At 42.7% G+C, this 16,039-nt stretch overlaps 1 protein-coding gene across 1 annotated transcript; it reads right to left on the reverse strand.

Moving 5' to 3' along the window:
- Positions 1–5,688: 5,688 nt before the first annotated feature.
- LOC121139820 (muscle M-line assembly protein unc-89-like) lies at positions 5,689–8,016 on the reverse strand. Its single transcript, XM_040743820.1, has one exon. The coding sequence runs from the start codon at positions 7,946–7,948 to the stop codon at positions 5,831–5,833; it is 2,118 nt and encodes a 705-aa protein (XP_040599754.1). The 5' UTR covers positions 7,949–8,016; the 3' UTR covers positions 5,689–5,830.
- Between the last annotated feature and the right edge of the window lie 8,023 nt (positions 8,017–16,039).

Below are 16,039 nucleotides of genomic sequence, written 5' to 3' on the forward strand. Positions count from 1 at the left end.
CATTGGGAGCATGGAGGGAGGGAAGAGGGAGCTGGGAAAAAAGAGAAGGGGAGAAGAGGAGGTGAGAGAAGGACATTGGGGATCAGGAAGGTTGAGTTGGGGGAAGAATAGAGGACACCAGGATGAGAGATACAATAAAAGAGGAAGTTATTATATGTTTGAGGAGAGATCTGGCACTAGTGAGATTCCCAGAGATCTCTAAGGATGACACCAACTAGCAATCTAAGTACCAACTGGCAAACTAAGAAATAAAGAGAGGCTACCTTAATTGCCCTTCCCTGATAATGAGTTTGATAACTACTTTATATGCCATCCTAGAGCCTTCATTAAGTGTCTGATGGAAGCATAGGCAGACTCCCACAGCTAAACACTAAAATGAATTCCTGGAACCCAGTTGTAGAAAGGAAGAAGTGATGAGCAAAGGGGTCAAGACCTGGCGGGTGAAACCCACAGAGGCAGCTGACCTGAGCAAGGGGGGAGCTCTTGGACCCCAGACTGATGGCTGAGAGGCCAGCATGGGACTGATCCAGACCCTCTAAATTTTAGTGTCAGTGATGAGGCCTCGGGAATCTATGGGGCCTTGGGTAGTAGATCAGTATTTATCCCTGGCATACAAATGGACTTTGAGAGTCCATACCATATCAAGGGATGATCTCTCAGCCTGGAACATGGGGGAGGACCTAGGCCCTGCCCTAGATGAAATGACAAACTCTGGAGATCCCCATGGAGGGCCACACGCTCCCGGAAGAGTGGAGTGCGGACAGGGTAGGAGGTTGAGGAGTTGGTAGCGGGTGGGGGAGGAGGGAAGGGAGAGGGAGCTGGGATTGATATGTAAAGCAAGCTTGTTTCTAAATTAAAATTTAAAAACATAAAAAGAAAACAGTCAACAACAGAAAGACCAATATGACACCACCAGAATCTAGGGACTCTACACCAGCAAGAACTGAGCATTCCAACACAGATGAATCAGAAGAGAACTACCTTAAAAACAACTTTATGAAAATGATAGAGACCCTCAAAGAGGAAATGAGAAACTCCTTTAAAGAAGTGGAAGAAAAAACAAACAAAAAATTTCAAGAACTGGAGGAAGAGACAAACCAAAACATATAAGACATAAGCAAATCTCTTAAAGAAAGCAAGGAAAGTCAAGAAAAAACAATCAAACAAGTGAAGGAAACAGTTCAAGGCTTGAAAGCTGAAACAATAAAAAAAACATACTCTGAGGGAATGCTGGAAATAGAAAAGCTGGGTAAACTATCAGGAATTAAGATGCAAGCATATCCATCATAATACAAGAGATGGAAGAGAGAATCTCGGGTGTTGAAGATATACTAGGAGAAATAGATTCATCAACCAAAGAAAATCTTGTCCTACAAATCCCTAATACAAAATATCCAGGAAATATGAGACACAGAGAAAAGGCCAAACCTAGGAATAATGGGTGTAGAAGAAGCTAAAGAAACCCAAATCAAAGGTGCAGAAAACATATTCAACAAAATCATAGAAGAAAACTTTCCCAGCCTAAAGAAATACATGCCAATGAAAGTAAAAGAAGCTTGCAGAAGACCAAATAGAGTGGACCACAAAGAAGTCCCCTACAAGGCCCTAGGACCTGCCCCAAATGACTTGACAAATTTTGATAATTCCTTAAGAAAAGCCTCACCCTCCCTGGGTAGTGGATGGTGAATTGGATGGTGGTATTTGTGGGGGAATGGGAGGATAGGAGGGAGAGGGGACTGGGATTGATATGTAAAATAGGATAGTTTCTAATTTAAATAAAATTTATAAAAAGTCCCACCACCACATAATAATAAAAACACCAAATGTATAGAATAAAGAATATTAAGAACAGCAAAGGAAAAAGGACAAGTAACATATAAAGGCAGACCTATCAGAATTACACCTGACTTCTTCATGGAAACTCTGAAAGCCAGAAAGTCCTGGATAGGTATTCTACCAACACTAAGAGACCACAGGTGCCAGCCCAGTCTACTATACTTAGCAAATCTTTCAATAACTATAGATGGAGAAAACAAAATAGTATATGAAAAAACCAGATTTAAGCAATACATATGCACTAATCAAATCCTACAGAAAGTACTGTAAGGAAAACTCCAACCTAAGGAAGTTAACTACACTCACAAAAACATAGGCAATAGATAATCCACTTTATCAAAAGAAAAAAGAAAAAAAACAGAAGGGAAATCCACACACGATAACACCAACAACAACAAATCCAAAACAAACAAGAATTAACAATCATTGGTCATTAATATCCCTCAGTATCGATGGCCTGAACTCACCTATAAAAAGACATAAGCTAACAGAATGTATATGAAGACAGAATCCATCCTTCTGCTGCATACAAGAAGCACACCTCAACTTCAAAGACAGACTTTACCTCAGAATAAAGGGTTGGGAAAAGACTTTCCTATCAAATGGACTCAAGGAACAAGTTGGTATAGCTATCCTAATACCTAACAAATTAGACTTCAAAATTAAAACCAATATAGAGATGAAGAAGGTCATTTCATAATCATCATAGGAAAAATCCATCAGGATGAAGTCTCAATTCTGAACATATATAACCCAATTACAAAGGCATCCACATTCGTAAAAGAAACATTCCTAAAACTCAAATCACACATAAAACCTCATACACTTATAATGGGAGACTTCAACACCATACCCTCAACACTAGAGAGACTTAACATAGAAACAAAAGAACTAACAGAAGTTATGAAACAATTGGGTTTAACAGACAACTATAGAACATACCATCCAAACACAAAAGAATACACCTTCTTCTCAGGATCACATGAAAACTTCTCTACAATCAAAAACAATCAGCAACATAGCAAACCTCAATAGGTACAAAACAATTGGAATAACCCTCTGTGAGTGATCAGACCATCATGCTTTAAAATTAGAATTCAACAGCAACACAAATTGCAGAAAACCTACAAACTCATGGAAATTGAACAATGCGCATCTGCACCATTCCTGGGCCAAGAAATAAATAAAAAAGAAAATAAAGACTTCCAAGAATTCAATGAGAATGAAGACACAACATACCCAAACTTATAGGACACTTTTAAAGCAGGGCTAAGAGAAAAGTTCATAGCGCTAAGTGCCCACATGAAGAAACTGGATAGTAGTCACACTAAAGAATTAACAGTATACCTGAAAGCTCTAGAACAAAATGAAGCAAACACAACCAGGAGAAGTAGACACCAAGAAATAATCAAATTAAGAACAGACATCAATAAAGTAGAAACAAAGAAACAGTACAAAGAATCAATGAAACAAAGAGTTGGTTCTTCAAGAAAACCAAAAAGGTAGACAAACCTTTATCCAAACTAACCAAAAGGCAGAGAGAGAATGTGCAAATTAACAAAATCAGAAATTAAAAGGGGGACAAAACAACGGACACTGAGAAAATTCAGAGAATCATAAGGTCTTACTTTGAAAACACGTAATACACAAACTTTGAAATTTTAAAGGAAATGGACAATTTTCTGGAAAGATATCATTTACCAAAGTTAAATCAAGAACAGCAAGCAATTTAAAAAGACTTAAAACCCCTAATGAAATAGAAGCAGTCACCAAAAGTCCTCCAACCGGGAGGGTCTAGGCCCTGCCCTGGATGAAATGACAGACTATGGACACCCCCGTGGAGGGCCTCACCCTCCCTGGGGGAAATGAGGGGATATTGGGGGGATTGGGGGGAGGGCATGGGAGGAGGGGAGGGAAAGGGAGAGGGACCTGGAACTGACTTGTGAAGCAACCTTGTTTCTAATCTAAATTTAAACTGAAAAATAAATAAAAAATATTAAATTTGATACACAATGTTAGCTGGGGAAGAAGTCTGAAATATATATAATTTATCATGAAATTATATAACAACATAAAATCATATTGTTTTGTCTTTGAGTTTTTCCTTTTAATAGACAACATGCTAATAAAAACCTTTGTACTTAAAAAAAAAGTCCTCCAACCAAAAAAAAAAGCCCTGGGCCAGATAGTTTCAGTGCAAAATTCTTTCAGAAATTCAAAGAAGAGCTAATACCAATACTCCTTAAATAGAAGCTGAAGGGTCATTACCAAACACTTTTTATGAGGCTACAAGTACTTTTGTACCCAAATAACACAAAGACACACTAAGAATGAGAATTACAGACCAATCTCCCACATGAATATTGATACAAAAATACTCAATAAAATACTGTCAAATATAATCCAAAGACACATCAGAAAAATCATACGCCGTGATCAAGTAGGCTTCATCCCAGGGATGCAGGGATGGTTCAACATACGAAAAATCTATCAATGTAATCTACCATATAAACAATCTGAAAAAGAAAAACCACATGATCATCTCACTAGATGCTGAAAAAGCCTTTGACAAAATCCAACACCCATTCATGATAAAGGTCCTGGAGAGACCAGGGATAACAGGAACATACCTGAACATAATAAAAGCAATATACAGCAAACCAACAGCCAACATCAAACTAAATGAAGAGAAACTCAAGGCGATTCCTCTAAAATCAGTAACAAGACAAGGCTGTCCACTGTCTCCATACCTCTTCAATATTGTACTTGAAGTTCTAGCTAGAGCAAGACAAGAAAAGGAGATCAACAGTGTTTATCCCTGGCATACAAACGGACTTCGTGTGTCCATAAGACAAAGAGGGATGCTCTCTCAGCCTGGACTCTTAGGGGAGTGCCTGGACCCTGCCCTGAGTGAAATGACTGACTCTAGATATCCCCTATGTGGAAGGAAGTGGTGATAGGGTGGGAGGCTGGGGGAATGGTGGGGGGTGCGGGAGGAGGGGAGGGAGAGGGAACTGGGATTGACATGTGAAGCAAGCTATTTAAAATTAAAATAACAAAAAAGAAAAGGAGATCAAGGGGATACAAATTAGAAAGGAAGGAGTTAAACTTTCACTATTTTCCAGCATGTAGAAGATTGCAAATAGATCCATTTCTATCGCCATGCACAAAACTAAGTCCAAATGGATCCAAACTAAGAATCTAAGCAATAATGGCAAGGCTACCTTAAAGGCCTTTCCCCTATAATGAGATTCATGACTACCTTATATGCCATCCTAGAGCCTTCATCCAGTAGCTGATGGAAACAGAAGCAGAGACCCATAGCTAAGCACTGAGATGAACTCCTGGAATCCAGGTGTAGAGAATGAGAGGGATGAGCAAAGGGAGTTAAGACCAGACTGAGGAAACCCACAGAAACAGCTGACCTGAACAAGGGGGAGCTCATGGTCCCCAGACTGACAACTAGAAAACCAGCATAGGACTGAACCAGGCCCTCAGAATGTGCTTGTCAGTTAGGAGGACTGGGCAGTCTATGGGGCCTCTGGTAGAGGAACAGTATTTATCCCTATTGTATGAATAGACTTTAGGAGCCCATTCTCCACAGAGGGATACTCTCTCAGCCTATACACATGGGGGAGGGCCTAGGCCCTGCACCAAATGATGTGACAGACTTTGATGATCCCCCATGGCAGGCCTCACCTCCCTGGGGAAGAGAAGGGAGATGGCATGGGGGGGTTGGTGCCGTGCATGGGAGAATGGGAGGGAAAGGGAACTGGGATTCACATATAAAATAAGATTATTTCTAATTTAAATTTAAAAATCTAGAGAAAAAAGAAATTCAAGTCCGTCAGTTTATTACTAATTAAACGTTGATGTTTATTTGATACTAGAAATGTGGTCAGTTATCATAAAGTATTTCTCTTCATCACAAAATAGTAAGGATTTAATCAATCAAAGGAGAAAAAATCTAGAAGCTTTTAAAAATTTTTTTCTTCTAAGAAGGGTCTCCAAAATCTTGAGTAGATTTATCATACTCAGCAATGAAACATTTGAGCTCTTCAACACATCTCTCACCCATTTCTTGCAAATTTTGCCTCAATGCAAACTGTATCGGTTTTTCTAATGAAGGGTCTTGTTCAACCAGCATTTGCACCACCATCCCGAAAGTTTCAAAGTCTTGTCGGTAAGCCTGCTCAATCTCTTTAATTTTTGAAGTGATTGCTTTAGAGCGACTGTTGAGCTGGCTGTCTTCACACAATTCTGTGCCATCTGTTGTGTTCGACTCGGGTTCTTCTGTCTGGTCGACAAATAAGGGTGCCGTGGATTCACTCTCAAACTCGGAAATCTCAATCAAGTTATTTTCATCTTCCTTCTCTGGCTTTTCATTAGCCCTCTTCCTGGCAGACTCAGTCAGTTCCTTCTCAGTCAGCCGGCTAGGTTGGTCTAACACCTTGGATGAAGAAACTGCTGAGGAACTTGAGGATGAAGTATCTCTTGATGTTTTCAAAGACTGGATGGAACTCTCTTTACTTCTGTACCGAGACTGATGGAAGGAGCGTATGGTGCTAAGACTGGAGTCAGATCTCCCGTGTGGGGCATCCTTCCGGCCTACAGCGTGCCTTTTATGGAAAGACCGTTCTCTTGAATGGGAAGAGTAGAAACTTTTTCTTCCAAAGCCATTTCTCATGTGCCTGTATTCAGGCTGTCGCCTTGTGAAATGATCACCTCTTGTGCGTCTGTAAACAGAATCATCTCTGTGAGATCGGTCACTTCTTTGATCATGAGAAAACCTGGCGCCCTCGTCACGTTCTCGGTAATCAACATGACTACTGTAGCCTCTTTCATCAGGTCTGGCTAGCTTAGGTGGTCTCATGTCTCTCACAGGTGATCTCATGTCTAGCGCAGGCGGTTTCTTGTCGCACAGAGGTGATCTCATGTCTCGCTCAGGCGACCTCATGTCTCGCAGAGGCGATCTCTTGCCCCGCAGAGGCGATCTCTTGCCCCGCAGAGGCGATCTCTTGCCCCGCAGAGGCGACCTCATGTCTCGCACAGGCGATCTCATGTCTCGCTCAGGCGACCTCATGTCTCGCAGAGGCGACCTCATGTCTCGCACAGGCGATCTCATGTCTCGCTCAGGCGACCTCATGTCTCGCAGAGGCGATCTCTTGCCCCGCAGAGGCGATCTCATGTCTCGCACAGGCGATCTCATGTCTCGCTCAGGCGACCTCATGTCTCGCTCAGGCGACCTCATGTCTCGCTCAGGGGACCTCATGTCTCGCAGAGGCGATCTCTTGCCCCGCAGAGGCGATCTCATGTCTCGCACAGGCGATCTCTTGCCCCGCAGAGGCGATCTCATGTCTCGCACAGGCGATCTCTTGCCCAGCAGAGGCGACCTCATGTCTCGCTCAGGGGACCTCATGTCTCGCAGAGGCGACCTCATGTCTCGCACAGGCGATCTCATGTCTCGCTCAGGCGACCTCATGTCTCGCAGAGGCGATCTCTTGCCCCGCAGAGGCGATCTCATGTCTCGCACAGGCGATCTCTTGCCCCGCAGAGGCGACCTCATGTCTCGCAGAGACAATCTCTTGCCCCGCAGAGGCGACCTCATGTCTCGCACAGGCGATCTCTTGCCCAGCAGAGGCGACCTCTTGCCCCGCAGAGGCGATCTCAAGTCTCGCACAGGCGATCTCTTGCCCGGCAGAGGCGATCTCTTGCCCCGCACAGGCGATCTCTTGCCCGGCAGAGGCGATCTCATGTCTCGCACAGGCGATCTCTTGCCCGGCAGAGGCGATCTCTTGCCCCGCACAGGCGATCTCTTGCCCGGCAGAGGCGATCTCTTGCCCCACACAGGCGATCTCTTGCCCGGCAGAGGCGATCTCATGTCTCGCACAGGCGATCTCTTGCCCCACAGAGGCGATCTCATGTCTCGCAGAGGTTGTCTCATGTCTCGCAGAAGCGATCTCATGTCCCACACAGGCGTTCTCTTGTCGGGCAGAGGTGGTCTCTTTGGCACAACATTATCTACTCTATGGTAGTCATCACTGGAGTAGCTCCAGGGGGAAGCTCGTTCTCTTAGACGACGTTTGTAGTCATATCTTCCCTTAGACCACATTTCATCTCTAGTGGAAGCCACTATGTTCCCCCGCTGCCACTGAATCCCGTGAAGGCAGGTGTCTGCCCTCCAGGGCCTTTCCTATTACATCATAAAGGGGTGCTGCATGCTATGCAAATCACTTGTCAATTGTGACGTTTCCATGTGTTTCAGTACTTCTGAATTCACACTGCCTCTAATTCAAAATGGAGGGGATGTGATGGTTTATATTATTTCACTTAAACATAAGTTTTAGAATTCTTCCAACCTTTACTCATGCTGTTTTAATCTATCCTAATATATGACTGTCTGACATCCTGAAATATACCCACTCTTTATCTGACTCTACTCTCATCTATACCTTGGATCAGGGGACCTATGTGGGTAAAGAAATTGAAAACTGCTGAGATGCTGACCATTTGATTGTTCAGCTACCATTTACAGATTAGAAATATAAACAGTTCACTAAAGATAACTCTAGAGAGCTCAGCAGGAAAAAGCCCTTCCCCCAATCCTCACAACCTGAGTTTGATCCCCAGGAACATCATAATAGAAGGGGAGAAGCAACAATTACAAATTATCTTCTGACCTCCACATGAATGCAATGACACACATGCCCAAGTACCTACATGCAAGCACACTAAGTAAATGTCAAGATTTATGATAACCCTGAAGACTTGAGCTTGGTAGTTGGTTCCTGTAATCACACATTATTGAGGCTAAAGCAGGATAGTGAATTCAAGGACAAGCTGAGCTACAGTGGAATTCTTCCTTGTCTCAAAAACTTTCCCCGGCCCACAAATATGTCTCTGAAGAACTGTAGACTATTTCTAGATTTTCCTATTTCTAAAACCCCATTCTAAGATTTCATTTGGTTTTAATATTCAACTCTGATGTTTTAAACAGTGCCAATGAGGTAAGAACCTAGTAATAGGAGTTAGAATTTACAGATCTTGGGGAATGGTAGTGTGTTTTATAATTACCATTAGAAAATTATTCCTTCCTCTTGTTGTTTGAAGATTTTCCTGCTGGCATCAATTGCCCTCTTATTTTTAAAAAGCTTTCAATCTCAACATCAGATTGAAACACCTGCATGGTTGAATGGAAAGAGGCTGCCATTTAAGAGTTGTGACTTCACTTTCTATGTAGTTTGAAGAGTTTTGTGCTTTGCTCACAGGGGTGACTTTTAATACAGCTAAATGAATACAAAATAAAGTGAATGGTTTAAAATGCCAAATTGCTTTACTGTGCAGAACATGCATTCCTTCAAATGGAAGTTTAAATGGCAAAAAATTGTTAGTCATTGCTGGTGGAGCTGGTGGTTTAGAGAATTTCATGGGGACAAGTCTGTTTCTCTTGTGCAAACACATACAGAAAACATATCTTCCTCTGTAGGGTGCTGAGGTACACAAGGTTGACCTGAGAAAAGGACAGTGTCTCTTAGTTCCTATTGTTTTCTACATCAACTACTAATCACGTTACACTCCTTCAAAAGGAAAGAAAGTATACGTCATTTTATTCCTTTGTGTTGACTACATTGTTCACTAGAAAGAAGTTGTAGGGCCAGTCAGATGGCACAGAGGATGCAATAACTTGCCACCAAAAGACCTGGGATTCATCCCCAGAACACAGGGAGGAAGGAGAACAGAGGGCTGATCTAAAAATACATGAAGAATTCAAGAAACTAGAAATCAAAAAGCAGAACAATCCAATTAAAAATGGGGAACTGACCTAAACAGAGAATTCTCAACAGAAGACTCTCAAATGGCAGAGAAGCACTTGAAGAAATGTTTATCATCCTTAGCCATCAGGGAAATGCAAATCAAAAGGATCCTGAGGTTCTGTCTTACACCTGTAGAATAGATAAGATAAAAAACACAAGTGGCAGCTCATGCTGGAGAGGATGTGTAGCAAAGGGAATGTTTCTCCACTGCTGGTGGGAGTGAAAACTTACACAGCCACTTTGGAAATCAATATGGCAGTTTCTCAGAAAATTGGGAATAGATCTACCTCAAGATCCAACCATACCACTCCTGGGTGTATACCCACAGCATACTCAATTATATAGCAAGGACACTTGCTCAACTATGTTCATAGCATCTTTATTATTACAAATTATTACAACCTGGGAACAACCTAGATGTCTCTCAACTGAAGAATGTATAATAAAAATAACAGTGGAGTATGGCTCAGCTGTTAAAAACAAAGGCATCGGGAAATTTGAAGGCAAATAGATGGACAGGGAGAAAAAACATCCTGAGGGAAATAACCCAGATCCAAAAAGGCAAACGTGAGAAGTATGCCGCATCCACTGCACAGCCTGTGTCCGAGAACATGCGGAGGGTGTCGGGGATTGACAACACAGAGACTTGTTCAACGATGTAAAAAAAAACTTTAAGCAGGCCCCAAAAAGGCTCAAGAAAACGTCTCAAGAAAGGCCCCCCCTCCAGAAAAGCTTCTGCTCTCTCTCTCTCCCCTGGCTGGTTCTGCTCTGACACCAAAAACTGCTCTGGATGTGTCAGAAGAGGCGGTTAGTCTTTGGACAAGGTCGAGGTCAGGGCGGTTCCCGTGAGCCAGCCCTTTTCAGGAACTTATTGCCCCGGGCATTGTATTGTTTTTAGTAAACATGTTTTTAGTAAACATTGTCTTACAGCTGCCTACTCCCAGGCTGATGGGGAAGTGGGTCTCTGAACAAGGTCTGGTATCCCCACAATATGTACTCAGTCATAATTGAATATTAACTCTAAAATAAATGATAACCATCCTTCAGTCCACAGTCCCAGAGAGGCTAGGTAACGAGGAGGGTCCAAAGGGGACCTTGGATCTCCCTAGGAAGGGGAAATAGAGATCTCCTGGTTGGACTCGGCAAGGGTGGGCACATGAACTTGAGGGATAGGGTTTGGGAGGGAAGGTGGAGGGGGACAGTGATGAGAGAGATGCCTGGAAAGGGGGCTTTAAGGATTTGGGTTGAAGCCTAGTGCAAGGGAAATTTCCACGAGTATACAAGGATGGCCCCAGCTAAGATACCTGGTAGCAGTTGATGCATAGCCTGAACTGGCCATCCCTTTCTGATAGGATTGGTGACTTCCCAGTTTGTCACTGGACAGCCTTTATCCATTGATTGACTGATGAAGGCATATTCAGAACCCATAGCCAAACATTGGGCTGAGCTTGGGAATCCTGCTGAGGAGAGGGAGGAGGGATTTGGGAAACAGGGGAGCCAGGAACATCACAGGAAAACCCATTGAAACACTAGTCTGTCTCATGGGAACTCACACTCTGAACCAACAATCAGGGAACCTGCATGAGACCAACCTAGGTCTTCTGCATATATGTGACAGTTGTGTATCTTGGTCTATGTCTGGGACTCCTGGCAATGGGAACACAGGCCCTCCCCAGTGCTTATGCTGTATTGCCTTGCCCAGCCTGAATACAGGGGGGAGGTGGTTGGTTTTTGGCAAAGGGGTCAAGACCAGGCTGGGGAAACCCACAGAAACAGCTGACCTGAACAAGGGGGAGCTCATGGACCCCAGACTGACAGCTCAGAAACCAGCATAGGACCACACCAGGCCCCCTGAACGTGGGTGTCAGTTAGGAGGCCTGGACAGTCTATGGGGCCTCTGGTAGTGGAACAGTATTTATCCCTAGTGTATGAATGGACTTTGGGAGACCATTCCCCATAAAGGGATACTGTCTTAGCCTAGATACACAGAGGAGGGCCTAGACCCTGCCCCAAATGATGTGACAGAGTTTGATGATTCCCCCATAGAAGGCGTCACCCTCCCTGGGGCACAGAAGGGGGATGAGATGGGAGTTGGTGGAGGCCAGGGTAGGATGGGAGGGAGAGAGAACTGGGATTGGTATCCAAAATAAAATTGTTTCTAATTTAAATTTTAAAAATTTAACACACATGCATGCAAAATGATAGATAGAAATAAAGAAAGCATTGATATGGACAAGTAAATAATTTATATTATACAGAAATAGTACACACACATATATATATACAATGATAAATAAATATTATATACATACAAATGTTAATTGATCATCATTGATGTGTACATGCACATCATCTGTGGAAGATTTAGATAAAATACTTTGTTACAGTGATACCCAAATAGTTGATATATTATATCCATACTTAGGAATATATCCATGTGCAGACTGAGAGATAACACTAAGTATTGCAAAAAAAGATTTAAGGAAGGCTACTTGCTGATAGTGAGGGAGTTAGAAAGCACCCAAGAGGCAGTCAGCAGCCACCTCATTTGGGGTCTTGTAAGTCATATAATGCTGTTTATATCATCATAACATATACACACAGATAGCATCATGGCAAGTATCAGATAAAATTCTTGGGCTAGATTACACAGGAACTTACAAAGACCTAGGGGAAGTCAGTGTCCTCTTTTATCTCTCCCTTGCCAAGAAACATAGAAGCAGAGGTTGCAGGGGGTTGAAAAACTTGAGAGACAGAAAAGGCTTCAGTAGAATGTGTATTTTCAAGCAATGACACAGATGATGGATTTCCTCTCTGTTTTTGTTGTTTCTCACATTTGACTGTCTTAGGTTACTCTCAGGCCAGGCACTCATGTTTATGTGAAAACATTGGGGTTAGTGAGCATGGAGAATGTCACATTTCTGCTTATTTATAGGCCCAAGCTTTTTAGGACATCGACAACTTAAGGTCTCTGTCCTTACCTAAAAGTAACAAAGGCCTCAGGCCTGGCCTCCCAGAGTATCCAAGCCTTATTTAAAACTGTTTGGAAGCCAAGGACATTTTCCTGAATCCATTCCAAACTAGAAAGAAGATGCTGAGGCCTGATATTTTTTGCAAAATATGCAGGCTAAAAAATTGACAGACTTTACACTGACGTCAAATATGAAGAACCATTTATGAATCTGTATTCCACAAGACTGCTGTCTCCAAGCCAAACTGAACAGCATTCAGATTAATAATCAAAACATAGCTGGCAGGAAAACTTGTTTTCTCTTGAAAGAGGGCCAAATTTTAGTTTGGTGGCTGGGATGCCTGGAATCCAAAAGAAAAATAATTTCCTACTCATACTCTGTGCTGTTCCTTTCCTCCTCCCATTAATTTTATCTGGCATCTCAAATCTGTGAAGTCATATTTTTTTCCTATTGAAACAGAAAGGTGTTCATTCTAAAAATAGCTTGTCTGCATTTAATTCCATAAATGGTTTCTTGCTGGTGAATGCTATTTTTCAAGTCTGTTGTTTTAACTGAAGTTGTTGTTTTTAAAAAAGTGGGCATGTTTTCTTGCAAAAAAAAATCTTTGGAGGTATGTGATACATATGTAGTTTATCATTAGCATAGCACCCATGCATTGAAACACATTGCTCCTTCAGTCTGGTCCCATACATAATCAATTATCTACATGAAAAAATATAATGATCAAACTTGCTTACTGGATGCTGACAAAGAGGTAGAAATACCCTGTTTTGCCCCCCTCCCCATCAAGAGCCATGCACTGAGAAATCCTCATCAAATCAAAGAGTCACTCAACTCAGGTAATATTTTTAAAAAATACAACCACAATTGGGCTGGTATGGTGACTTAGCAGGTAAAGTGTATGACACCCAAGCATGAGCACCTGAGGTCAGATCCCCAGCACCCAAGAAAAATAGCAAGGTGAGATATCATGCACCTATAACTCCAGTGTAGGATCCAGAAATGTGTTGGCCAGCTAGCATAGCTGAAATGAAGAGCTCCATGTTAAGTGAGAAAACTTGTCAATAGATAGATAGATAGATAGATAGATAGATAGATAGATAGATAGATAGATACAGGATGATATCAGAAGCACATCTCTGGGCACACACAGACAAGCACATCCATACACAGACATGCATTCAATGTACATAACACACACACACACACACACACACACACACACACACACAAACACACCTCTTAACAAGTGAGCCACAAATATCAACCAAATCAGTATTTCACTGAAAAGCACAGAACATAAATTGTTAACAGAGTCAAGTATTCTTGAAATGTTTTTATTGGTTAATGAATTATCTGGATAAAGACAGAAGACAGAAACAGGAGAGGAGAGGTTTGGGAATGTAGCTCCGAGTGCACACACAAAGCTAGGGTTCCATCCCGAGCGCCATGTAAACTCGGACATGGTGGCACATGCCTGTGATCTCAGCACTCAGGAAGTAGATACAGGAAGATCAGGAGCTCAAGAGCATCCTCAGCTAAATAGGACATTTAGTTCAGGTTAGCTTGTACTGATCCCATAGTCTACCAGCTGGGACATCAACACAGAAACTTCCCTTTGGAACATGGACAGAGCAGAGAAAGCAAAAAGTACCTCTGGGTGACTATATGCGCTAGTCAATTCTGCCACATGCACAATCCCTGTCCAGTGTCTAACTCAGTCCTGGTCAATGAGAAATAGGTGACGGGCAACTGTCACAGCTGTATCTTGGACACTAATCTGTTTCCCTTCTTCCTGTCTTTATAAAGATTTGAGCCAGGAGATAAGACAGTTGCCCTGCAGCTGTGCAACCAGGAGGACAAAGGCATCAATTACATCAGTGGTTGAGCCAATGAGGAAACGCTGACTTCTCTGACACAATCATTGGGCCACTGTCTCACCTTGCTCCTCATGACCTCCTCTTCTTGAGCAAGGCAAGAACATTTTTTCCTGGTTTCAATTTTAGTCCTTGGGGTTCTATTGCCTTTGGCAGAATTATCCCAACTGTACAGGCTGGTTTTGTGTGTCAACTTGACACAAGCTGGAGTCATCAGAGAGGAAGGAGCCACAGTTGAGGAAATGCCTCCATAAGATCCAGCTATACAGCATTTTCAATAAATGATCAGTTAGTGACCAATGGTGGAGGTCCCAGCCTACGGTGGGTGGTACCATACCTGGGCTGGTGGTCCTGGGTTCTATAAGAAAGCAGGCTGAGCAAGTCAGGGGAAGTAAGCCAATAAGCAGCACTCCTCCATGGCTTCTGCATTAGCTCCTGCCTCCAGGATCCTGTCCTGACTTCCTTCAGTGGTGAACAGCAATGTGGAAATGTAAGCTGAGTAAACCCTTTCCTCCCCAACTTGCTTTATGGTCATGATGTCACAGCAATAGAAACCATAACTAAGACACCAACTAATGCAAAACCTCACCAAAGGCTTATGGAGGTCTGACATTGATAATTCCTCTACATGTATCAGTTCACTTAAAATAGCCTTCAGTGATTAGTTGTGTAGGCATATGCATATGTCCATGTTCATGTGGGAGTGCATATATGTCTAAGTGAACACATGTATGAAGGTCTGAGGCCAATATCAGGTGTCATCCTTTAGGTGCCAACACCTTGTTTCTTGAGACAGGAAACTGGGCTCACCAAGTGACTAGGTTAGTTGGCCAATGAGCCCCAGGGATCCTCCTGTCTCCACCCCCCCCCAGCCCTGAGATGACAAATGTACTCTGTCACACCTGGATATTTTACATATTTTCTGGCCATTGAACTAAGTTCTCATGATTGCACAGCAAGCACTTTACTGACAGCCATTTCCCCAACATTCTCAACTATTGGGCAGCTTTGTCTGGAGAAAGGCACCATATTACCACTTTATTCCAGACATAAGAAAAAAAAAGAACTCATAAATTTTCCATACAGTGATAGCCTGATACAAGGAGCCAATAGAGCTTGTAGTATGAGGGTCCAGTGGAGAGATTCCAAAGGCTTTCAAGAGACAGAGACCTGTGTGCTCATTTGTAAGAGGGAGTATTGAGCTTCCCCTTCAACTTTCAACAGCCACAACCCAGGAGCAGACAAAAAGAGAGCATTGTTAAGACTTGCACAACAACAGTTGGTGGTACTGTTTGGGGAGGCATAGGAGATGTGGCCTTGGAGAAGTGTGTCACCAGAGGCAGGTTTTGAGAGTCTGAAGACTTGTGCCATTTCGTGTTTGCTCCCTCTGCCTTGTGTTTTTATAGTTCAAAATGTGAGGCTTCAGCTTCTGCTCCAGCCATCATGCCTGCCCCAGGCTTCCTCCACTCTGACACCGTTGGATTCTAACCCTCTGGAACTGTAAGTCTGGATATTTTTTTTTCTGTAAGTTGCCTTGGTC

This window comes from Mesocricetus auratus, unplaced genomic scaffold (assembly GCF_017639785.1).
Source record: "Mesocricetus auratus isolate SY011 unplaced genomic scaffold, BCM_Maur_2.0 Super-Scaffold_100003, whole genome shotgun sequence".
NCBI lineage: Eukaryota > Metazoa > Chordata > Mammalia > Rodentia > Cricetidae > Mesocricetus > Mesocricetus auratus.